The sequence below is a fragment of the Porites lutea genome, chromosome 5 (genome assembly GCF_958299795.1).
Source record: "Porites lutea chromosome 5, jaPorLute2.1, whole genome shotgun sequence".
Lineage (NCBI taxonomy): Eukaryota > Metazoa > Cnidaria > Anthozoa > Scleractinia > Poritidae > Porites > Porites lutea.
In genome coordinates, this window is record NC_133205.1 from 27,065,190 (window position 1) to 27,089,809 (window position 24,620).

The window sequence follows — 24,620 nt, forward strand, 5'->3', positions numbered from 1 at the left end:
TTCGGACACTATTCGGAAGTGTTCTTATGACTCTCCCCAGTTTGTTATATGTCCAATGTTGGCGCGAGAGTTCGAAGGTGCTCAAAAGCATGCGTACGTTGTGAGTAACAATCGCGATGAAATGTAGATGAAATTCACTTGAAAATTCAGCTGAACGCTCATCAGGTGAGAGAAAAAGTCGTGAGGAGGAAGTAAACGTGATGTTCAGAAGACTTTGAAGGAAGAAGGTCCAGCAATGGCGACAGCTGGATTGTCCCCAATCTGCTACAATCATCCCGAGAAAAAGGCAGATTTCAAGTGCTTTGACTGCAAACGTGGTAGGTTGTTAGTTGGTTCATCGATGCTCTAACGTACGACTTTATCTCGGAAAAGTTTAGACATTGCTTGCTCGTGAAAAGAGGAGCAAGAAATTGTCCACGTATGCGTTGCATTTCTTGTCATTTCCTTTGCACATGTGTCAAAATTCAACACATGATCTGCTTGTCATCCTGGACAGCATAATTTTTGGTCAATATTTGAGCTAAACTTCAGAATACCCGGCTACTTCTTTGCGTATCATTGAATACCAAAAGTGCCTATTGTGTCATACCTCGTTCTTTAAAGCGTTCCGACAAATGTAAATGATGTGGCTGGGTTTTCTGAAGTTGTCATGATGAGTGTTCAGTTGTATAATAGAGGTGGCAGGGGATGGCAAAATAGGAAGGACCCTCAGTCAAGCGCCCTCCCTTTTCTTTTCAAAGAGTTTTTTTTTTCAATTTTTTTTTTGACACAGCTTCCCACTGCTGCATAATTAACATGCTACATGATTATCTTATTTTTATTTTACTCAAAGGGAATTTGTTATTTGGGAAATCGATAATTGAGATAAATACTGTAAGCACCCCAGGGGCTCCACTCACATATTTTAATGACGGGGGGGGTCCGACAGAGGTTCATATTTTATACCCAAAAAAATCCCAACTTCAGTATTGTCTACCAAAAAAAATCCCTACTTTTTTTAGCATACCCAAAAAAATCCCTCAGTGTTTTTGCATCAGCAAATTTTATTATTTATCTTCTGGAAACGGCTAAAACATGCCAACTTCAACTTTGGTTTTGGTCAAAAACAAAACTATAAATTGCGCTTATGTTATTTTTGATTTGAGCTGATGAAAAATACAATAACCAAAAAAATCCCTGTGTTGTTCTCGCGACCCAAAAAATCCCGGCGTCTTTCAAAGACCCAAAAAAATCCCTTTTGGCCAAAATGTCAGACCCAAAAAAATCCTTCGGAGCCCCCCGTCACTAAAATATGTGAGTAGGGCCCCTGGGGTAAGCACTAATGCCTCACATGAAAGCCCCCAAATCAGCAGGTGGTAGAATGGCAACAGTTACTTCCCACCAAGATAATAGTTTTACCCTTGGGGTTTTAGTGTGAGTTCCAAGTTATACATGCTGAGAAGATATACAAATACTCTGCAAACTATAATTATTGTCTAAGGTGATCTCATCATACCCTGTAGAAATGTAGCCTGCGAAAACATCCGTTTCTCCTTGCTCTTCACTACTAGGGTCGTTTCGCTCGGAGAAACGTCTGCGATTCAGTGACAGAAATTCCATAATGATGACGCAAATCAATGTTTAGATGATAGATCCGGTAGTCATGGGGTTCCAAATATAAATTTGTCCAATTTTACGTGTCTTGCGGTCCATTTTGGAAAAGTGTTTTGTTCATCTGCTAACTAGCACCAGGAAAACTCAAATGCTTCTTCTAGGGAAGACTATATTCCACAAATATGGACTGTTTTGTTAGAGATTCTTTGTGTTTACATTTGACCTTTGTGGCTTTTTGTCTTTTGTCTGTCATTCGTAAATAATAACTAAAACAATGTAACTACTCCGTTGACCAATCAGCACTTCTGACTGGATTCCGGACAGATTTTATGTCATCAGTATGGAATTGCTGTCTCTGAGTCGCAGACGTTGCTCTGCGCGAAACGTCCCTAGCGGCGAAGAGCGAAGAGAAACGGATGGTTTTGTAGGCTAGTAGGAATGAAGACGGGCCGTAAAATATCTCAACCCTCTAGTTGCTCCATGTACCACTTGTTACAAACTCAAATCACATGGTCCACTGTGCCCCATATTATAGTCTCAGGTGCATGTACCATGTTTGATGTGGTGTTGTATTTTGCTATCTTTCAGACTCGGTCATCAATTTGTGCCCGCAGTGTAATATTCAAGTGCACAGTCTAGATGTATTCAGAGCACACAGAGTTGAGCAAATTGAAGTAAAGGTGAAAAAATCTACATATACAGTGTAGTTGAGCTGTCACTATTTCAAGTTGCCGAGAGAATGTGATTAGTAGGGAGGGAATTGAACAGCTTTGGCTCAAATTAATTGCAAAAGATATTATTGTTTTGCAGGACAGGGAACGTAGGCTTTCACAAGACGTTGATGACATTGAAAAGTAAGTAAAATAAAAAACAGAAGCACATTCACATTACTAGTGTCTGGGCTTTGGTGAAAACCAGCAGCCAGTAATGTAAAACAAATGGTTAGATGTAATTCTTACTTTCGGGTCTGTAAACAAATTCTTGTGGTGTTATACATACATTTCAAATTCATGAAGCCTCTTTGGTAAATTTTACTATTCTTGTTTTAGTTTGTTATTTTGTAAACTGAAACTTGCCATTCTCTGTTGATTTTTTTTTTATTTTGGGTGGTCATAGAGTAAAGTAATCAATGCAGTTTTGTGAATACATGTAAAGTTACATGTACTGATTACTTTACTGTCTCCCTTTTCAGCATGGTTTCAATGCTGGTTTATTATCTGTGGATAATTTATTTTTCTTTCTAGTGCATGAATGCTTCCAGTTAATACATGTAATTCATGTTTACACACGTTTACTTTTTCTAATTCCTGTTTACATTGCTCATTAATTGAAATGTTTCCAGATTAATAGCTGTTGAAAGTGATATTCTTCAAAATGTGCTGGCTAGATTGAAATACTGTGAAGAAGAGGAGAAGGTATTTATTATTACTGCTGAAAATAAAGCTACATATTAATTACAATATGTTTGTGTTGTAGATAAAACTAGTTCTCAGGTTAAAACTTAGTTTCCTTTGTCTTCTATGGATAATAATTAGGGCTAGCTAACAAAGGAATTTAATACTGATTTAACCTGAGGTCAATTTTACCTACAACATTACTTTGTCAGTGCATGCTTTGATTCATTGTTGTCATCTATTTTATATTTTTTTTGTCACTCAAATTTTATACATCTCAGATCTTAAAATAAATTTACAAGAAGAAGTCTGCAAGCTTTTAGCGAAAAAAAAAAAAACGGGGGAGCGGGGGGGGGGGGGAGCATTGTCACTTTGCTGGGATCCAAACCTGATATTCATTTAATGATGTGGAGATTGCAAAGCACTAGGCAATCCAGGTGTGACAAGTTTATCTTTATAAACTTTGGTATATGTATACTCAGAGGCCTTTGGCCTTCACCTTGAGGGGAGTAGTAATACACCATTGAATGAAGTTTGCTTAAAAGACCCACTCATCCAAAATTTGGCAGAAAAAGTTGCATTGCAGGGATTTATTTTGCAACATTTTTAGATTACGGTAAAAAAAAGTATTTGGAGCTATATCCAGTAATGAACAACTGTTTTTGACTTTAACTACAGTAGAACCTTGTTAACTCGAACTTGGATAACTCAAATTCCCCACTAACTCAGCTACACGTAAAATTAATTTCCTTTCCCTTGATCAAATTTTTACTGAAATTTACCCCGATAACTCAAATTCCCCACTAACATGAACTATTTTTTGTTTTCCTTCAGAGATTGAGTTACCGGGGTTCTACTGTAATAGTAATATTAATGTCAAAAATAGTAACTATTTTTGACATTAATAAGTGTTAATTATTAGAATGCCCCTTCTGACAAGTTGTATCCATGGCAAAATCAGTGAAACCCCCCTTTTTGGGACGATGCATAGCCCATAAATATTATTGTAACTTAACTGTAGCAAATTTTGTTGATAATAAAAATCAATGTCAGGATCGACTGTCTTGGCAGTTTCCTAACAGATCATAATTCACTATTTTTTGTGGAAGATGGCACTTAATTTGTGGTGGTGGTTTTTTCTTTCAGGAGACAATAAGTCACTTAATTCAACTGCAGACTGCAACAAAAAAACGTATTGCTGAGATCAAAGAATGTGAGACAAGAATTGAGAAGGCTTTTGGTTATCTAACAAAGGTGTTATGAAGTCTGTTTAGGAAATTTAAATTTGAAGTTAATTGTTTTAACCTAGATAAATACATGTAATTCTCAGTTTGCTATTCTCAAAAGTGCTGATTATTACTGGTTATGAAAATAACATTGGTAAGTTATTTTCTCCTTAAATCCAATTATCACTCTTGCTCCTGGAAATTAAAAAAAATGCCTCTAGAATCAAGCTGTTTTCTGGTCACTGTCTGGCCAAAACAAACTAAAACTGCCCGAAATGCTCTTTAAACCAAGCACAATGCTTCCTTCTATTTCTAATGTCTGACCATGCCCATGACAAATTGTGAGGTCTAATTAAAAAATTCTCATTTTTCCTTTGTCTGCTAGTCCTAACTCATGAATAATCAGGGCCATGAGGCAAAGAAAATTAAGAATCAACCAAGATGAACAAACCCACACATGCCATGTGTGTTACATGCTGTAGAGACATTGATGGATTTAATGTAAAGGATTAAAGTATCTGAAGCAGTGAAGGGGTACAGCTGTATTTAGGTTGTGAAATTGGGTGTACATATAAAAATGGAGGTTGCTCAAGGATGCCCAAGGTAATCCCTGTGTCACAAATACCCAAGGATACAGCCACTGCTTTAATGACTCCCACCCTGACCCTGAGGGAAACGCTTTTCACCAATGTCTTTTAGTCATCTTTCTCAAACCATAACTATAAAATACAGACTCTATATTCATGCGGCTTTTTTCTTTTTGCTGTTCTTTAGGTATCAACCTTGTTGACACAGTGTAGTGCCCCTGTTGAGGACACTAAAGTCACTGTAGCTTTTAAGGATCCCTGTACTCCTGAGCATGAGGCTACTGCTCCTTCTACTGCTGCACCCCAACAGTCTTTGGTACATCCTGCACAGGAGCCAGCAGGTGAAACCCAAAATGTTCTCCCCATAGAGCCTCTGTTGAAGCTTCCTGATGAGATCATAGGTAAGTAATGATATGTAAGTTATAGGTTTGTAACCTTTTATACAGCAATGCACTTACAGATGTATGACTTACCACAAATTTATCGACTATATACAGTGTAGCTTCTTCAAACCCAATAGTCTTTTGTTTTGTTTTTTTACAACAATACCCCACAAAGTGAAGCTGTCAAAGTGAATAACAAAATAGTTTTTTTCCTGCCTGATACATCTAATCTGATGCAGATGCTTTTCAGCACTGATGTGTACACGCATCTGACTTGTATCTGTGTTGTTTGCTTTACCTTGGCCTGCACTACTAGTCAACTGAATGTACATGTACATGTAGGACATTGTTCACTGGGTGACAGAATTTAATGTTCTTCTTAAGGATTCAAAAACGTTTGCATCATGCTTTTATGAAAGAGGGAAATAACTAAGAATACATGTATTTTGGTGCTGGGGATGCTTGTGCATTGTCAATTTTGTCAAGATAAAAATACAAAATGTTCTTGAACAACATTGGACAGCATTCAGCTGCTCCAGCTTTTAATAGGCATTCTACAAAAATATTAGAGAAAATACAGCCAATCAAACATACAGTGATAATGATTTAAAATTCTATCTGGCTGGAGGCAAACAAGTTAAATATTTTACAAACGAAGGGATTGAATTTGGGACTGAGGAAACAATTTCAACGTGGGATGCCTTGATTTAGAGAGTGCAATCCACTAACTACTTGGCCATGCTGTCTCCCTGACAGAAAGTGCGGGGAAGCGCACCTGATCAAATATGAAATTCTTCCCTTGATTCACAAGGACCCGTAAGGCAAATTGAGAGGAGAATCTACATGTAGCTTTTTAGCACCCTAGCTTTATTCCAGGTGCACAAGGATGACACCCAAGGCAGCAGGGGAAAAAAATCACTGCTATGACATTTGGAAACAATCTTGCCTTTTAAAATGTGTATTTGTTATTCCAGCTTTAATTGTCCTGCATGTGCAATCATGCTAGCAGAGATCATCAGATTCTTTGACATTGTGATTGGTGTTATGTTTTTCTGTATCTAGGAAAAGATGTCTTTCCTGTGTCTGTGGTTGGCTCTTTGGCCAGAAATGGGTCTTTCTGGATGATTAAAGTTGGGGAAAGTGATTTGCACATAGCACAACAAGTCCATAGTGGCTTAAGGTAGGTGAATGTTCTCCTTTACTGAGTATGTTTTATTTTTTGGTGAGCATCAAAAAAGCTTTTTCTACATGTATGTATAATTATTGAGAAATCTGTCATCGGTGAATCTTTTGTTTTCTGTCTCTCTAGACTCGATCCTAGACTCGATTCTTGTTTTTGATTCTCGATTCACGCAGGAATTGAGAATCGTGAATCAAGTCAAGAATAGAGACTCAAAATAGACTGTCAACTTACTTTTGAATGGTACTGAACTTTGAAATGAAACTGATTATAATACCCTATTATATGCTTTGCTCATACGTGTAGAACCTATTATCACATGCATGGTTACAAAGACACTGTTGATGTCAGCGTGGGAGCAATTTGTGCAGTCCTTAACAGAAATAATAAAGAGTTCTGTCGTGTGAGAATAGAAAGTATTGCAAGCTCTGGAATGGTAAGATCAATATTATACACTCTTGGGGTGATCATACTAACCCTTAAACCCCAATATCAACCTGCAAATTCTCTTACCTGGCTCAGTCAGTGATTTTGTTACCTCTGCGTCCTGCGCCCCTGACGCATAAAAATCCCCATAAGATGCAAAATAATTTATGGCATGCATCTTGTAGGACGCAGAGAACGATCAATCAATAGTCCAGTTTCGAGTTCGCTATGACCCCTGAATTAAAGAAGTTAAGACGCACATCACAATAATAATATTATTACAGACAAGTCCTACTATTATACATCTTGCTTACTATCTGTCTTCTCTTTGGCTAAAACCCTATATCGTTAATTTTGGAAATCATGGCAACCTATCGGTAGGTTATGCTCAGAATGCTTGATTTCCAAGAGCAATGTCAAACTGAATTCCATGCGACAGTGTGCTGATCTTTATTTTCTTCAAGACAATAATTATGATTAAAACATTATTATTAGATTCGGTTTTTCAGTATCAGGAATAATCAAGATCTTAGTACATGTAAGTGTTATCAGTCTCAGCCGTAGGCTCGGCTGATAACCTTGATTATTCCTGGTATCACAAAAACCTTATCTAATGCTGATATTGTTCATAAACTGACAGCAGTGGAATCCAGCAGTGTAATTGCTAAAATTGCAGACACTGTATTGTGTGCTTTTCAGGTGAAAGTACGCTTTTTAGACTTGGGATTTGTTGAGAATTTTCAACCTTCAAGTTTATGTAAACTGCCTCCAGAATTTTTGGATATTCCATTTCAGGTAGGTTCTACCAGGTATGGGCAGAAACTTTAAACAGTACATTACTTCTATTGTTTGTTCAAGTTCTGTCTTGCCTGGCCTTGAGAAAGCACCATCTTTTCAATGTAGTGGTCCATGTAGTTGCAGTTGACCTCAGACTGGGAAAGCAGCTAACATTTCATGTCACTGCCACTAGTTTTCCCACAAAATGACGTCTGAGAAGGACTGTAGAAATTCCATTCTGATGACATTTCACTACCCAGATCTGGCTAGTGTGTGTGATTGGTTGTGGCACAAGGAAAATTTGCTTCAACCAATCAGAAGTACTACCCAGTAGTGACGCATCATCAGAGTATGGAATTTCTGCAGTTGTTTCTCAGATGTCATTTTGCTGAGAAAGCAGTGGTGGTGTCGCAAAATGTCAAGTCAACTGTTTCTCAGGCTACACTGGTCTGGTGATTGTCCAGATTCAGGCCCTCAGCACATGATACTGGTAAACAGCAGGCTGGTCTGGTTGTCACAGTGAACTATGTTTTCTGTTCATATGGAAAAAGCACAGTTACAAACCTTCAAAAAAGATGCAAAACATGAAACTGTAGAGGGAGAGCAGGAGAGGTTGAGAGAGAAGGAAATGCTTAAGATTGTCATTATATTTTGCAGTCATTGTAGTGTTGTCACCATGAATATTATGTACATGTGTAATACTGTCAGTTCTTGGTGCAGCACCTCCTTATCTGTGTTGAAATTAAGGCCTTGTAGTGGCCATTCTTGGTATATAATCCAGTGAGCAATGGATTATTTGATAGCATAACTATTTATTGTAGCAGTAGTTGTAAACATAATAGTTTATTCAAAGGACTTACGAGTACAGTACATTTACATCAGCTGCATGTCTGGCCAAGGTATTATTTTGGCCAGCTAAGCCAAAGTTTAGATTAACTTTGTTGGCCTTGGGTCAATATTGTAGTTGCTCATTGTCCGAAGATTATTATACAATGTATGCATCATGGTTATTTGCAGCTCTGTGAAAATGTAAAGAACTACTTTTTAACATTCATTGCAGGCTCTAGAATGCTGTTTGCTTCCAACTCTTGATTCACAGCTTCCTTATGAGGTGATGTTGTACAATTGACTGCACTTCTCATTAACACATGAACTCTGAACTTTAAAAGTCAGCTTACAATTCCTTTTTCTGCCGTCAATCATAATTATGCTCGCTAGAAACGAACCCTGAAACACAGAAAATGACAAAACAGGTTGAAATCCAGCAATCAGAAACCACAAATCATGACCTTTTGAACTTGTTGAAGTAAACTTCTGTTGAGGTCTGCTAATAAGATGATTGAAAACAGCATACATGTAGAACACAAGCGTTTGTTAACTTTTGAACCTCGGAGTTCATGTGTATTTGAAAAAACGCAGTAACTGCCATACATAACTACAGAAAATACCATTAGGTTTTATAAAGCAGTACATTTTACATGTGTGTGTTGCTGTAAGTAACTGTGATTTTTGGGCTGAAGAAGGTTTTCTGTCATTGTCACTGATGTTACATGTAAGAGCTTACGCTTGTCAAATCTTTGTCCATTTTTTAGGCAAAGTGGTGTTTTAAAGATTTAACCTTTAACAAATTCTTAATGGCAGCACTTGAAGACCAGGTATTTTTTGTTGATGTAACTTCATTTAATAGTATTACCAGTGTGACTAATTTTTGAAACTCCTTTTTGACAACTATAATTATCGCTATTAGTTAACTTATGCAAAAGGACAGCGGAGGAAAGAGGAAGACAAACTTTGTGTGACAAGCTGGTCAATAAAATTATGTTTGAAAAATTTTCCATGAAACTTTACCTTCCTTTAAACAGAACTCTTTGTAATAGACCAGAATTAAGAGTATTGTCAAGTGATGATCAGGACAAAACTCTGAAGTAATAGCCATGTCATGTTTGTAACACACAAATGTTTTTCCTTTCTCTCTTTCGGCTGTCCTGTCACGTAAGTGGTATTGTATATCATGGTTTTGTCAAGTTTCTATTCCAGTGAATTTCCCATTGGTCATTGTTTTAATTTTGCTCTCTCTAATTGCAAGCTGTAAACATTTTACTGACAGCTAAATCTACTGGTACCATGAAAGGCACCTATTCGGTGGCAGTGGTAGTTAGGATTAACTGCAATAATATTTTTTATTTGGTTGTTACAAGAATTTGAAATAGCTGGACATGGATAAACTTTTTTCGTGAGATAACATTCACTTGCACTGATATTAGCAGTCAGCTTCTTTAGAATCTCATTACATGATCAGATCTTCTTTAAGGGTCTACGTTGGGTTTTAGGCCAATTTGTCATTTGCGTAAAAACTTGCTGGATTTATCATTTTAACCCAAGAAAACAGCCAATATTTCAGGATGCCACTACTGGTTTCCCCACAAAGTGATGTCTGAGGAATACACTGTAAGTGCAGAAATTCCATACTGATGACGTGTCACTACCCAGGTCTGGGTAGTGATTCTGACTGATCGTACTGCAAGGGAAATTTGTTTCAAGCAATCAGAAATACTATACCATGATCTGGGTAGTTACATGTTATCGGTGTGGAATTTCTGTGCTTGTCCCTCAAATGTCATTTTGTTTTCTATTGACAGATGGTACCCGTTTCTCATATCTAGTTAAGAAATTTGCATCCCTTTTAACTGCTGTAAATGTGCTGTCTTTTAAACAGGAATCAATCGCAAAAATAGAATGTTTTCTCGTCTTGTTAGAGCCATATTGATAAAATTCATCTGTTAGCCCCATTTGGCCTTTTTACAGACCCAAATGACAGATTTCCCTACCCTTTCATACCAGAAGGCCGAGAAAGGTACCCCTTTCAGGGTAAGCCTCCCCATATAGGTCATCATAGAGGCCCCCCCCCCCCCCCCCCTGAATGTCGAAAAAAATGGATCTCAACATGAGACCTTCAGTTTACTCAAATATTATCCCAAGCTCTTTTGAATGATTTCTGGTTTGTATCAATGAGTGATTGATAACAGTAAATTAGTAAAGCTTGGAGCTCAAACATGTGAAAATAACTGTATTTGTATTTTCGTAGGTGACTGATAGTAAAGGCCATACTGTGAACCATGTAACACTTGCGTCATGTGGTGAAGCGCCAGTTTGCATCAACACCAAAGTAACACAGTTAGGTTGGTTGAGCTTTAGTGTTTTTTTTTTTGTATTAATCCTTTTCAATTGGGACCTTTAGATTCGGGGACGAGAACGACTGTGACTATTTGACTTAATTTTTTCTCATGTATTCTCAAAAAATAGACACCTGGAAAGCTTCATTGTACTTTTTTTCACCAGAAAAGTTAGCACTGGTATATTCATTGAAGAAGGTTAAGCCCTCTCCTGATTGCAAAATAATAAAACTTCTAACTATTGATAACTTGTTTCCGACACTATAACATTCATGCTAAAATTCATAGTAGAATTGCGACCAGACGGCTATCATGTTTTCCCGTCAAAATGACACTGGTTCACCCGCAAGCACTACTTAGTATTGAGAAAATGTTGTACTCATAGTTGTCCTCATCTTAGAAACGAAAGGTCTCCAATTTGCCTCGACACAAGGTATCAAAAGAAGTTGTACCAACAGTATTCTCTTGTGTTCTAGCATGTTAATGAGTTGCTGTATAACATAAATAAATGTAATTATGATTATTACTATACATAACATGTAGCAGCGTGCAAAGAAAGTAATGTCCAATAGCCTGGGGCTAGTGGATTTTGCTATTGGGCTAGTGAATTCTGTTTTTAACTTGCCCAACGGGCAAGTGATTTTTTTTAGCAATTTGAATAACAGAAGAACTGTTAAAATCAATTCTGCTCATCAAAAAGCTTTTGGGGCTAGTTGAAATGATGTCTGGGCTAGTAAGTTCTAGCTTCAGTTTGCCCGAATGACAAGCTGTAAAAATGATTTTCTTTGCACCCTGTATAGACGTTGTGCATAATATTGTGAAAATTGTATTACATGAAAATTACATGCATATTAAAGTAATCTTTGTTGAGAGTTGGAGCATATGAGAAAAGCACTTTCAGTTCTGAAGAGTGGAGCCTTACAAAATAAAATGAAAAAACCAATAGCTGGGACCTTTATGGCCTACAATTAATATATTGTAATTTTATGCCCACCTCACATTGGAACTCACTTTTTGACAACTATAACAAATACATGTTAAATACATGGATCCTGCTGCTTGCTGCTTACTTATTTTGCCCAGGAAACCAGGAAGGGGAAGAGAAAGTATGAGTCAGTAAGACCAATGTTTTCATCATCATTGATCAGTTAAGAAAGATAATTAGTTTAGGCTAAGAGATGAATTCAAGAAGGTAGGGAGGTATCAAAACAATTTCAGTTTGTCGCAAGTATGTGACAATGATTTCAAAAGTTTACGTCTTAAAAGAGATCCAACCCTTAATCGCCTATTCACCAGAAGAATTATTTTGTTGTCCAAAGCAAGCTTCCCTCTCTGAACCAGTGCACTTTCAGTGGTTTCAGAGATTTATGTTGAAGACTGGACGAGAGTCAATAGTTAGCATACAACATGGAACGAGGTTGAGGGGTGGATGGAAATCACAGTATTATAACTTGTTATGAGGCTTTGATTTTTACCTTTATTCTTGTTCTTGACTTTGTTTTAGTGGAGGAGCAGAAACTTGCTTCAGAGGTGAGAATGTGTCATCTTGGGTTTTGAAAAAAAATAATGATAAATACACCTTATTCGATGGTTTAGCATATAATACGTGCGGATATTTTGCGAGTTGCGTAAATACGAGCTATGAGCAAAATGTCCGCTCGTATTATATGCTAAACCATCGAATAAGAGGTTTATTATTCCACTACAAAAAAAAAATTATCTGGCAATTGGCTTCTATTTTTTGGTAAGAGTATTCAGAGACATCCTGATTCTGTCTGTGAGAATGGCGTTAACAATTAGCAAAATGTTCGCGCTTATTATATGCTAAACCATTGAATGAGAGGTTAATTATTTTACTGCAAAAGAAAAATGGTATTTTGGCTTCTATTTTCTAATGAGAGTATCCAAAACATCCTTATTCTGTCAGCCACAGTTGCTACTTTTGCATCCGCCGGTATTCGCCCTGTTGTAAACCGGTTAAACCAGGACACTACGGTGTATTACGGCCTCGTATTTTGCTTGTTCTCTTGACCTTATATGGTAAAATGACATAATAGTGGAATAATAATACGAGGAAATAACATGCAAATGGTATTTGTAAAAGAGTCATTTAATTTTTGTTATATTAAACAGTTAAACTCTTTCTTTGTACCTCAGGGCCGGGTTGTTCGAAGCTGGGTTAACCCTTCAAGCCCCAATATCAACATAAAAATTCTCCAAACTGATCTCTATACATTTCCTTAATGAATGAGTTGAGAGAATTTTATAAAAGATCAAAGTATTTTCTCTTAGGTGATCTTTTGATTAATTCTCATAACCTCATCTCATGACAATGTATGGATATCGGTAGGAGAAAATTGATGTTGGTCACTACTGGGACCTAAAGGGTTAAGATAACCCAGGGTTAGTGCGAAATTTGAACTCAGATACGAGAGCTTAAAAAGCAAATCCAGTTTAGTTTTCTTTGCCTACAACTTGATGACTGGATGCTCTAAAATGAATAGAGAAAATTTTCCGAGAGAGTGATATTGATAAAAAGAAAAAGGAAACCTGGGTTAACATTTAACCCCGGGTTAGCGCTATGTATAATTTATTTGATTCTTGGTTATTCTTCTTTTACGTAAAATGTTTTTCTAGGATCGCCCCATTCAACCTAAGGCGGAGGAAGCGGAGAATGATCCAGCTGTAGTTGAAGAAATCAGTAACAAAACTCCTTCACAGACGGATGTCCCATCCAGTTTAATTCCAGATGCTTGCAAGAATGTCGACAATAGAGAGAAAACAGAAGACCAGCTGTTCGAGGAAGGTGACAAGATCAGTGTTGGTGATGCCGAAGTTCCGGCATTATCTGACCCCGTTAGTGACAATGCTGTCAATCAGAATGCAATTGACGACCCGCCATCATTACGAGCAGAAGCAGCTGCGTTTGTTCCAGCCTCATCTTCATCTGACAACAACACACCAAGTAAAGCCCCTTTGGATATTTCTTCGGAGAGATGCAACATTCCTGGAATTTTACATCTACCGCTGATGGCTAACAAAATTCTCACTGCAAAACCTGTTGAAGAGAACAGCGATACCGTGACTTTGTCTGAGGTCAATGTACCTGAGGGCTGCGTTGACTTTGCCATGTATAACCACATCATATCTCAGTGTTCCTTGAGTTTTCTTCCAAAAGAAGCCTTGCCAAAGGCACGGTTCTTTATGGTCAGATGTAACATGAAAAGGGTTATAGAGGCGATGAAGTGTGGACTCTGGTGTTCTCTACCAGAAAGTGGTAAAAAGCTTAACCGTGCGTTTAACGAGCAGGCGAACAAGGGTGGGAACCCTGTGTACCTCTTGTTTTCAGGACTTAAAAGTACAAATTTCTGCGGCATGGCGAAAATGGAATCTGCCATTGATCCCAACATTAATTGTCCTACGTCAATCAAGCCATATCATCTATCTAATTCTTTGATTGGCTGTTGTGTCGTCAGGTGGTTCTTTGCACAAGATCTTTTCTTTGGAGATGTTCTTACTCCTGAATGTGGATTCCACAAGAGATTTCTAGCAAACTGTGGTGATGGAACCGAAATCCCAAACAAATTAGGACAGCTTGTTGTTCGGAGTTATGAGTCCTGTAACTATTTCCGTTCAATTTTAAAACCTGCCTTGCAGTCATACCAGTTGTACTTGACTGAACAAGTAGGGATTCCCGGTACAGTCAAGCCTTTGATAAGTGCTCAGCTACAAGAGCGAGATGAGGGGTTGCAGTTGCCACAGGAAGAGGACTGGGACCAAGAGGTATTTTCTTTGGGAATTCGAATTCTGAAATTTTTAATGGTTTCTTGAACTTGTCACGTTCCATGTCTCCCACTCACAGGTCATGGATTTGTAGGTTCCTTAAGGATTTGTAGGGCAATTGTATCGTGCTTGTACTCATAGAGAAAAACTGTTTTGATTTTGGGGACTTGTGGAGTGTGACCCGTAATGTGCAACATAGGGAAAATTTTGGAACCCAAAGTCAAAAGAGTTGGAGAAAGTGAATTGAGATAATTGAGCACAAAAATGATAATTTTTAACTCATTTGCTGCTAAACAACGATAACAATTTTGGCGCGCAAATGACCGAACGGCCGTCGCGTTTTCTTGCGGGCAAACAAAACATTTGAAGGCATTTGTTTAGCTCTTAGTGGGAAATTTCTTCAAAAATAGTTGTGAATTCTTTTTGTATTTGACCATTTTGTAAAAAAACTATTAACATGTAATTTAGTTTTAAGCTTATTTATGAACATGTCAGAAAAACCAAGTAGCGCAAGACTTAATCTGCATTTGTAAACAAAAAACCTTTTCGCCGGTTTCATCGATAAATTCAAGTCAAACAGACAAAGCTTTACCTGTTAAAACTTCCAAACCAAATTTTGTCACCTTGTTTGTGTATTTCGGGAACAGCTTGTTTGATTATTTGAAAAACATTTATTGTTTGTTACGGCAGGAATCCGGGAAGACATTTTACTCGTAACTTACACGAATTTGGCGTCGCTCGCTCGGAAGAGCTGGGGGTGCATCAGTGAATAGCACTGGATATCCCGAGTTTGAGTTGCTAATCAGAGCGCGCCAAAAACTATCCACAGTTTTAGTATATACTCTTTATTATCATTATCATCATCATCATCATCATCATCTGTCTGCACCAGAAGAATGTGTTTGATAAAATGACATGTAGAAGACACACACTGATCTCTTGTCCACATCAGCTCGAGGCTGAAGTTTCCCTGATTATATGCACTACTAACCAGAGGGTTTTTTGTTGTTGTTTTCGTGGTAGATCGAGGACTCTAAGGCAGCAAAATCTTTAGAAAATGAACCATTGGATGAAATCCCTAGTGAAAAGAAGGAAGTGGTCAAAGGTGTTGCTGTGTCAGAGACAGCTGTGTCTGATTATTCCACTGAAGGGCTTAATTCTCTTGGTGCGGAAAGCTTCAACAATGAAGACTGCACAGCAGTCAGTTCTGTAAAATATGACAACGAAGTGAGCAGTGTGAAGCAAGATGATGTTGCGCCTCAAGAAAGTGTATCTTCTGTCTGTTCATCCATAGAAAAGACAATTGCTGACATTTCAGAAACTCAAAGCTCGTCCGAGCCTGCTGCATCAGCCTCTGCGGAAACTGAATTTGGAAGATCAGCACCTGACACTGTCACAGACAATGAGAGTGACTGGGAGAGCTGTAGTCCTCTCAAGACGAGTGGTAGAAGAGCCCTGTCGGAAACCACAGAATGTGAATATGTAGAATGTGATAGTGCTGTGGACGAACCTAATAATACTCCACCAGATACTCATGGAACGCAAACACACGAAGAAAACTTACAATGTGGTGAAGCGTTTGATGTACCCAAAACTGAATCTGAGAGTGTTGTTTATGATTCGGATGTTTTTCCTCACCAAGACTTGGCAAATGAGCCGACAGATAAGCAAACAACGTTTGAAGAGAGGATATCAGGTAAAGGTACATCACAAGAAGATTTAGGGCAGCTCAATGGATTCAAAAACACTGTAGAATTGCAAACTCCACAAGGAGACCCTGGTGATCTTGCAGTGAGCAATTCATTAGAAGTAGTGACTGATGAAAATAATCCTGAATGTGAAGAAGAACCTTCAGATTCTCAACCCAGTCTCTTGATTAGCGATGATGAGAGCAAAGTGACGGACACCGTTACAGGTATTTACAAACAGGGAAATTAAAGCAGCAACGTTTTTGAGCGACGCATGTCAAGGGGAAGTGAGCCTTTTTTCTCCGGAAGTGAGCCTTTTTGCCTTGACCCCCTATTTGTATGGTTAAGTGTCTTTACTCTTACAGAGACCATTTGCCCAAGCATTTGTTCAAAATCACGGCTGAAGAGGTCAGAAAGTCCACTTCCGGTTGACGTCCGTCGTTCATTAACGTGGCTGCCCCTAAACTCCCTAATTTAGTAATGACCGACTAAAGTGATGTGTGCTAAATGATCGTTTAGATGTGATTATTTAAAAAACATCTTCTGTATTTTGTTTAAAAATGTACAAAGTGCAATTTTGAACAAAAGACAAATTTCTTGAAAAAAGAGGCAATTCCGGTCGCAGTTATCTTCGCAAAAAATTTCTGTAGGGTTGACTTATGGCGTTGCCTTTCTCAAATTAGCCAAGTTTCGCGTGAAGTTAGTCGATGTACTTGACAAACATTGTTAGTGAGCTTGTGGTCTCTCAAGGTTGGGGGCCCGAGGTTTGCCTTCTTGTTATATTGACCTGTACGCTGATTTCTCTACATATTCATATTCTAAGGAGAAGAATAAACAAGGGGTTCCATAGTAATCCACCGTGATGCCCCTACCCTTTGGCAAACCTCGGTGTCCCAAACTCTGCACACTGAACCTACAATGGCAAATTTCTTTTCCTTCACAATCTCTGGATTTTATATTTTAAAGCACTAATTTGAATTAATTATTATTCTGTGTGAGTTTAAATAAAAATTGACTCGACTTGACTTGACGCGCTCGAATTTTGAATCTCAGAAGCCTTTGCTTCTTGCGATTTCTAACTGCTCTGAGGCTATTTGACCGGTGGAGAAAGGAACTAAAATTGTGCTTAACGCATGGGCGGAACAAGCGTTTTTCTTAAACTCAGAATAGGAAAGGTTTTGCTAAAGGATGATTTTAACAGAGTGAGGCAACAATATTGTTTTTCATAATTAAGAACTTTTTCTACTTTTAAACATGAAATGAGAATTTAAAGTCATTCAATTCATGTAATGTGGATTACTGTGAAAAGGATAAAATACATTTCCCTCTATAATGTACTTATACACACTTTCAGATGAAAATGAAGTGCAAGAGTCGGACAGTGAATGTGGAGATCAACAGGGAACTCGGGCTTCTTCACAGGCAAATGGTGTAACCAGCCAGCCCGCCAAACCGGACCCAGCATTCCATGGGAGCTCAGAGGACTTGCTCTGTGAATACGAGGATTTGCCTGTGGAGATAGGTAAGAAAGGGAATGGGCTAGGGGTGAACTGAGTTCCTGTTCTTGGTTGTTTAAGATCACGATACGTGCACGTCTATAATATGTTTCATTCAAACGCGACAAAAATTCAGAGTAAGCGGCACTCCACAACCTGGTAGTTGGTAAATGCAGGGACTAATTTATCGTCCCGGCGGTGTTTTCTAAAAGCACTATTTCTTTCAGTTTTTCAGTATATTGCAGTATGAAATTTAGGATTTGGCTTTCATTTTAAATTGGATTTGGGTAGTCCTGGGAAACAAAGGGGTGAAAGTAACAGATATTAGTAAAATCCAGCTAGTGGTCTATTATCAATGCTGCGTTCTGATTGGTTGAGCTACTACTAGGCTATATGTTATAGCTCACTAGCAGCGAAAAGCGCCGGCTTTTTGGCGGCAAAAAAGGATTAAAGTCTAGCAACACACCGCTCTTACAGCAACAATATCTGGATCAATTTAGGTATCTGGGAAACTGCCCACCTACCCCTCCCCTAAGTCAACATTAACACTTTCTTCTCACTTAGGGTAAAAGGTTGGATTAGGAGAGGGGTGTTGAGGCCTCAAATGTAATAAATGACCCTAAATGTAATAAAGGTCCTAAGTGTAATAACTTTTAGCCCTAAATGTAATAAAGGGTCTAATAACATTGTATGTGCAATAGGTTTTAGCACTAAATGTAATGGAAGTCTTAACAGTATACTGCATGTATGTAGTATAACAACCCCAAACTCGATAAAGTCCCTGACTGAAACATGCGACGGTCTGATGCGATATTAATTTTATAAAACTGTGAAAGGTTTGAACCCAGGAGTCATTTCAAAAGTAGGTTGAGTTTGATCGTCCGGGAGAACGTTGTCCTGAATAGGACTGTTGTTGTTGACATTGACTGATGTTTCGACAACCTGTGCGGTAGTCATCTTCAGAGTCAAAGTTAGTTGTATCACGTCAGTTGATGGTATCATACTCTGGTTATTGATTTGATTGGTCAGTTACGGTACGTCGTGATGTTATTGGTCGTCTGTCAAGTAAGCCGTGATGTTATTGGCTATGAAGACTCGTAATCAGTAATTGGTGCGTTTCGATCCGTCTGTTGTCGGATTATTAATTTTATAGCCAGCTGGCGATTCACTTTCTTCGCCCTATTGTAGTCTTCATAGACATTCATAAACTTAGAAAGCGGCTAGAGCGCCTAAGAAGTAAGAGAAACACTTAAAAATTAACTACGTCTCGATCATGTTTCCTACTACAACCCTACATCGTAAAACCCGAGTTATAAACAAATGGAATCTACACAAAAGTTTTCAAAATACAGTAGTAATTTAGTAATTGAAGGAAGTATTAATGTTCATTAGAAACAATCGTAGTAAATTAACTACTTTTGCCTATGGGGTTTTTTAATGTTGCGCCAAAAAAAGAAATGGTTTATTTATTTATTTTTTTTTATCATTTTCCAAAAGAGTATGTTGGTCGGTCCATACAGAATGCTGTGAACACGAAGTTAGATATAAACAGCAAGATATTAATGGCAGTATATCTTGATAGTTTTTCTGACTTCCAGATTTTGATTTTAATCTCTACCAGGAGTACTTCTTGAAGTGAATTTTTATGCTAAGTTTTTTTTCCAGGATTTCAACACATGAATAATAATAAGTTGTTACTCAAATGGCTATATAGGGGATCTGCCTGGGGTATTTAGTGTTTGATATTCCCTAGACACATCTTGTGCTCACTAGCTTAAGCTGTAGTAAGGCTAAATGCAAACACTATGGAATCTTCTTATGACCCTAAGCATATAAAGAGCTGAAACAAATACACTTAGGACCTTAATTACATTTAGGGCCAAAAGTTATTACAATTAGGACCTTTATTACATTTAGGGTCATTTATTACATTTGAGGCCTCGACACCCCTCTCCTAATCCAACATTTTACCCTAAGTGAGAAGAAAGTGTTAATGTTGACTTAGGGGAAGGGTAGGTGGGCAGTTTCCCAGAAACCCAAATTGATCGCAGTGTCTATCAAAACAGAGAACTATGACATTACTGACTTTTTCCGCTCTCACATTTGTAGGAAAGGAACAGTACATTTATGCTCTAGAGAGCCTCTCAAGCAATGGCACTTTTTGGGCTCGTGTTCATAAGCCAGGTGAAGACGATCAGCGTTTCATAGATGCCATGGCACGAATGGGGTTAGTAGGATTTTGTGCCTTGCATTTTTCAAATCCATGCTTGATTTACAAAGCAAAGGCAGTGCCTTCCTCCTCAGTTTTTTCAACCCTTATATTGGTATTTGCCACAGATTTAAACCGGAATCCCTCCCTCTGCAGACTAGGGCCCGTTTGTTTTTAACAGGAATAAGATAACCCAAGATAACCACTAAATTTGACGTCAAATCAGAGCACTTTGAAGACAAATTTCTCTTGATTATTTTCTGCCTACAATTTGAGGTTGGGCTGACGCTCTCAAAACGCAAGATAAAATGAGCAGGAGAAACGCCGTTGAACAAAATAAACAGGAAACCGAAATGAAGATTCAACCCTTAGCGATAATCGGCTTTCCGACAACTTTCCTGCTGCGCTAACGCTGCTGTGGTTAAATGTTAATAGTTGGTTCTAATATGTACCACACATGAAGGACAACAGCGCTCGATGGGCGAGTTGTTGACTACCTCGGAAGTGGATAGATTTTTATTTACCTTCTAGTTGATAAGGAAAACGCACATTCCAAGTGGATGTTGATTCTCTTTGCAGGGCTCACATCGAGGCTAATAACAAACCTCTTGAAAGTATTTTTATGTACAAACATTGTGCCGTAAGGGGATTGGATAATTATTGGTACCGTGCTCTTGTTGAGGAAACTTCAAGTAAAGGAAAGGTGAGACTACCAAAGGCTTTGGTGCACACTTACGGCTTATGAAATGTTACATAAGTTCAATGTTACAATTATAAAGCTATCGTGATGTGAAAGAAACAACCCGTGAAACTGGCGATTACATTGAAATTTTGTAATAAGTCCTAAATGTAGTCGAGTCTGCAAGAAAAGACTAAGATAAGACTGGAAGGAAAGACGAAGAAAACCGTTCAAAACTGCCTGCAACCTCAAGTCACTCATCAGGCTTAGAGTAAGCTCAGAGTTTGAGGAAGTCAAGGATCCTTTAATGAAGCGATAGTAAAAGGTTACTGAATCGGAAAATGACAAATTTTTGGACTTATTATAGTTATCAAGACCAAGAAAAGTTAACTTATCCATTTTTCCACATCACAGTTAAACGATAGTCTACGATTTTCCTCTCATTCCGTACTTAAAATTAAGTCAGGAGTTATACGGTCAATGAATACTAATACATAGATTTAGCCAGAGCTAAAAGCGAGGCTCTGGTTTATGCATGTTAAATTTAGTTGAGACTATGGACTTTAAACCATTGCAAAGAAATCCGCGAATCTAAACTTAACTTTTAATAGCGGAGAACCATATGACTGAAAAACATAAACTTGAGCCAGCGATCACTAAAAATCTTATAACTGGTCAGCGGAAAACACGTGATCTTGATGAGTTAGCACCTGAGCGGGCGATATAGTCATGAGTCTATGGTCAGCGGATACCCTGTTTTGACAGCTGTCAGTTGGCCATATATGGATGCCTATTATCAAGTTAAATGTAGGTTACAGGCTCCATACTAACTAGAAAGTTTAACGTTTCACATTGGTTGCCCTGTGATGCGGACTCGTGATTACCAAAATTTCTCGGATGGACAGATTACCAAATTTTCTGAGATATGGGGCACCGCTTGCGCGTGCTTCGTGCGCTCATGGAGTTCCGCTATAATTGGCTACTTTTCACTGATATTAGGTTGGTATCAGACTGCTTGACTTAGGAGATTACTGGGAAGTCGATCAAAAGGAGTTGCGAGTGCTTGATGATGAGTTCTATGTCGCTCCTCCTGCACAGGTTAGTCTAGACAGTCACGAAATTGCTTTTTGAGTGGTAAAGAACGTACCGGTAAAGTCTTATCTCACTTAAGTGAGGTGGAATACATTGCCGTGTAAGTTTTGTGACAGTGAAGAAGCACAGCCACTGCTAAGATCTCATGTCATAACCGTGGAGTATATTACCGTGAGAGTAGTTTAGGACGCACTGGTAAGGTCTCATTTCATAAGCATGAGTAGGAGTACATTACCAAGTGAGTTGTATAGGGCACACCAGTAGGGTCCCATCTTATTAGCGTGATATAGAATATATTACTGTATGAGTAGTAGAGGGCGCTTTGCTAAGGTCCCATCTCATAAGCATGAAGTTAACACATTACTGTGTGAGTAGTATGGACACACTGCGAAGGTCCCATTTCATAAGAGTGAAGTGGAATACATAAGGGTGCACTGGTTATGTCCCATCTCATTAGAGGGAAGTGGATTACATTAAGACGGCCTCGATCGCGTGAAACAAATACTTGCCATTTCGTCGGTCTGTTAATGAGAGAGCAAGTTGAAAGCACTTAAAAGAGTGTTTTATTACTGCACCACCACCGCCTGCGCATTGTGTGCTACAGACCTGTTTTTGCACTTCATTGAAAATGTCTTAGGTAAAGGTCTGAATATTTTTTGTTTCTTCATTACTTTTTACAATACAGGCTTTTGAGTGCTCCGTCTGTTATGAAAATCCAAATAACAAAAAGGTAGGAAAGTCTCTACAATATTAAGTCGCGTCTTTAACCACGATTATCCTAATGACAAGCTCCCAGTTGACTTGCCAGCTCAGTTGGTTGGTTAGAGCGCTGCACTTGTATCGCAGAGGTCAGGGTTCGAGTCCTGGCAAGACTGAATTTTTTTTAGGCTTTCTTTTGGTAACTGCGTAAGTTGCCCCTTTAAACTGCGATGAACTTCTTTGCATTTATTTCTTCATTCCGCAGTTCCAATAAATGAAATTCGTAATTTTAACCTAATAAGCTATATTTTCAAAGGAAGAAATGGTTTCCCTTTATCCACTTTTACTGTACAATAAACGAGCGGCTTCTAGGGGATATAAACCTCAATTTCACATGGAACGCTCTTGGCTATAGCGATGCGTCGTCATGTGTTTGATGGTGGTAAGGGAGATTACATCACCTCTACATTGACTCAATATGATACAGACCTTCACTGTCAGAAATATAAACTGTTCGTTGTTGGGATGACTGCGCTCAGAAAATTCCATAACCTGTCAGTTGCTTTGTTCTATTCAAGAGTCAGTGAGTCATTCCGCCGGCAAACCTGTTGTTTGGAGTGCTGAATGGGACTAATTTGGCAAAAGAAAGCTATAAATTTACTGTTAATGGTGAAAATAAGTAAAAACTAGATAGAGCTCAATACCATACAGGCTCAATTAGCGTTGATCACGAGAAAGCACTCAACACAGACTGCCCATTTGTATGAGCAGCTCCCTTTGATGTCCGTACTTATGACACGGTTTTACTACGTTGTGTTTTTGAAGGAAAAAAACAGAATCAGCAGACTCGTCAAGAGAAATAGGAGGCTTCGTGTTATTGTGGTAAGTCCATATTATGGTATATACGACTAGCGCGTTGGTATTGTTATTATTATAATATCATAGGTGACGAATTACTCCTTAATTTTGGCGCGAAATTTCAGCGTTAATTTGTAATTTCACATGTGAAATTACCAATTGCCTTCCGTACGTCTCAGTGTCAAGATGGCGACAAAGTTTTAAAATGCCATGAATGAAGATGTCAGGGCACAAAAAGACGCTTTAGAAAACCTGAACACACAAGGGAACATCGAGAAGGATTCTAACAGGTATTTTGCCGAAAAAGTCTGAAAAATTCTGAACTCTATAAGCCAAATTTAAGGTCTAAACATTTGAGAGAGTGGAGTTCTCGATCGATAGATCCAGGATAAACATGTCAAAGATCCAAGATTGCTAACGTAATTCGTCACCCATGATATTAATAGGTAATCAAATGGTATACTCGTGAAATTATCCCCTAATTTCACTCGTCACCATTTGATTACACATACTTATTTATTTAGGTTCAGGTTGTTGACGCGCGGTAGTTAAAAGGGAAACAGGATGGACTCTTCAAGTTTGAGACCTTATTCTTTTCATTAAAGATAACAAACGTAAAAGTTGAACCGCGCTCAACTTTTACGTTTACGCGCGACTCTTCATGGATTGTCTCTATTTTATTTACGCGCGTAAAATTTACGTGCGTACGCACGTAAAAATTACGCGGTAGTGGAAATCCACCCTCAGTGTAAAACCTTTCTTGGAAAATGAAGATTATTTATATGTCAATAAAATCGTTTTTTATATCACTTGCTTCGAACTTAACCTCTCTTTAAACAGAGCCTTGGGACCACTCAGGAATGGCCTACTGCTGGTTTTCAGCCACGTGAAAAGGCGGCCATACTGGTGGACAAAACAATAATTTTTTTTCGAAGTATTTTCATGACAAAACGTTTTGCTCCCAGCGGAATGAAACGCTTTTGTTCGTGCCCACAAGCATAGCCGCAGTGACGTCAGCTGAAACCAGCAAATAGAAAGGCGCATTTTCTGTGGCTACCATTGATGTTCTGAGTTGTAGAACATTCGTTTTTTCTTTTTCGTTTGAACAGAGGAATTGCAGCGAAGGAACAGTTGGAGTTCAAATCCTTTGTTAAAAAGGCGAAGACAACTACAAGCAGTAAGTTGCATTGCGTTATGTATACTACGATTTTCACACCGGTTCTCCGAAATCAGAGATCTGTTTTCCATGTAGTCTGTGTTAATAGTAATAGCGTAAGGTGGCTCGACTGGATTTTTTTAAGGGGGATACCTCCCAAGTTTGAGCCTTAACTACGTCGGCATGAGAAAAGATATAGAAAAAAAGTTACCACAACGGTA

At 38.4% G+C, this 24,620-nt stretch overlaps 1 protein-coding gene across 1 annotated transcript; it reads left to right on the forward strand.

The window, feature by feature from the left end:
* Positions 1-69: 69 nt before the first annotated feature.
* Positions 70-24,422, forward strand: LOC140938476 (uncharacterized). Its single transcript, XM_073387954.1, has 22 exons — positions 70-317; positions 2,182-2,273; positions 2,404-2,447; positions 2,936-3,008; positions 4,134-4,241; positions 4,988-5,201; positions 6,246-6,363; positions 6,670-6,799; positions 7,489-7,584; positions 8,627-8,677; positions 9,159-9,221; positions 10,652-10,745; positions 12,244-12,269; positions 13,377-14,522; positions 15,546-16,437; positions 17,565-17,732; positions 19,816-19,933; positions 20,495-20,618; positions 21,594-21,692; positions 22,372-22,416; positions 23,211-23,267; positions 24,353-24,422. The coding sequence occupies exons 1-22, from the start codon at positions 236-238 to the stop codon at positions 24,395-24,397; spliced, it is 3,885 nt and encodes a 1,294-aa protein (XP_073244055.1). The 5' UTR covers positions 70-235; the 3' UTR covers positions 24,398-24,422.
* Positions 24,423-24,620: the final 198 nt, after the last annotated feature.

Excerpts from the sequence above, each read along its gene's own strand:
- LOC140938476 (XM_073387954.1), top strand. The coding sequence starts at position 236 with ATGGCGACAGCTGGATTGTCCCCAATCTGCTACAATCATCCCGAGAAA. Across the intron at positions 3,009-4,133 it reads ACTGTGAAGAAGAGGAGAAG|GAGACAATAAGTCACTTAAT; the intron begins GTATTTATTATT and ends TTTTTCTTTCAG. Across the intron at positions 19,934-20,494 it reads GATGCCATGGCACGAATGGG|GGCTCACATCGAGGCTAATA; the intron begins GTTAGTAGGATT and ends TTCTCTTTGCAG.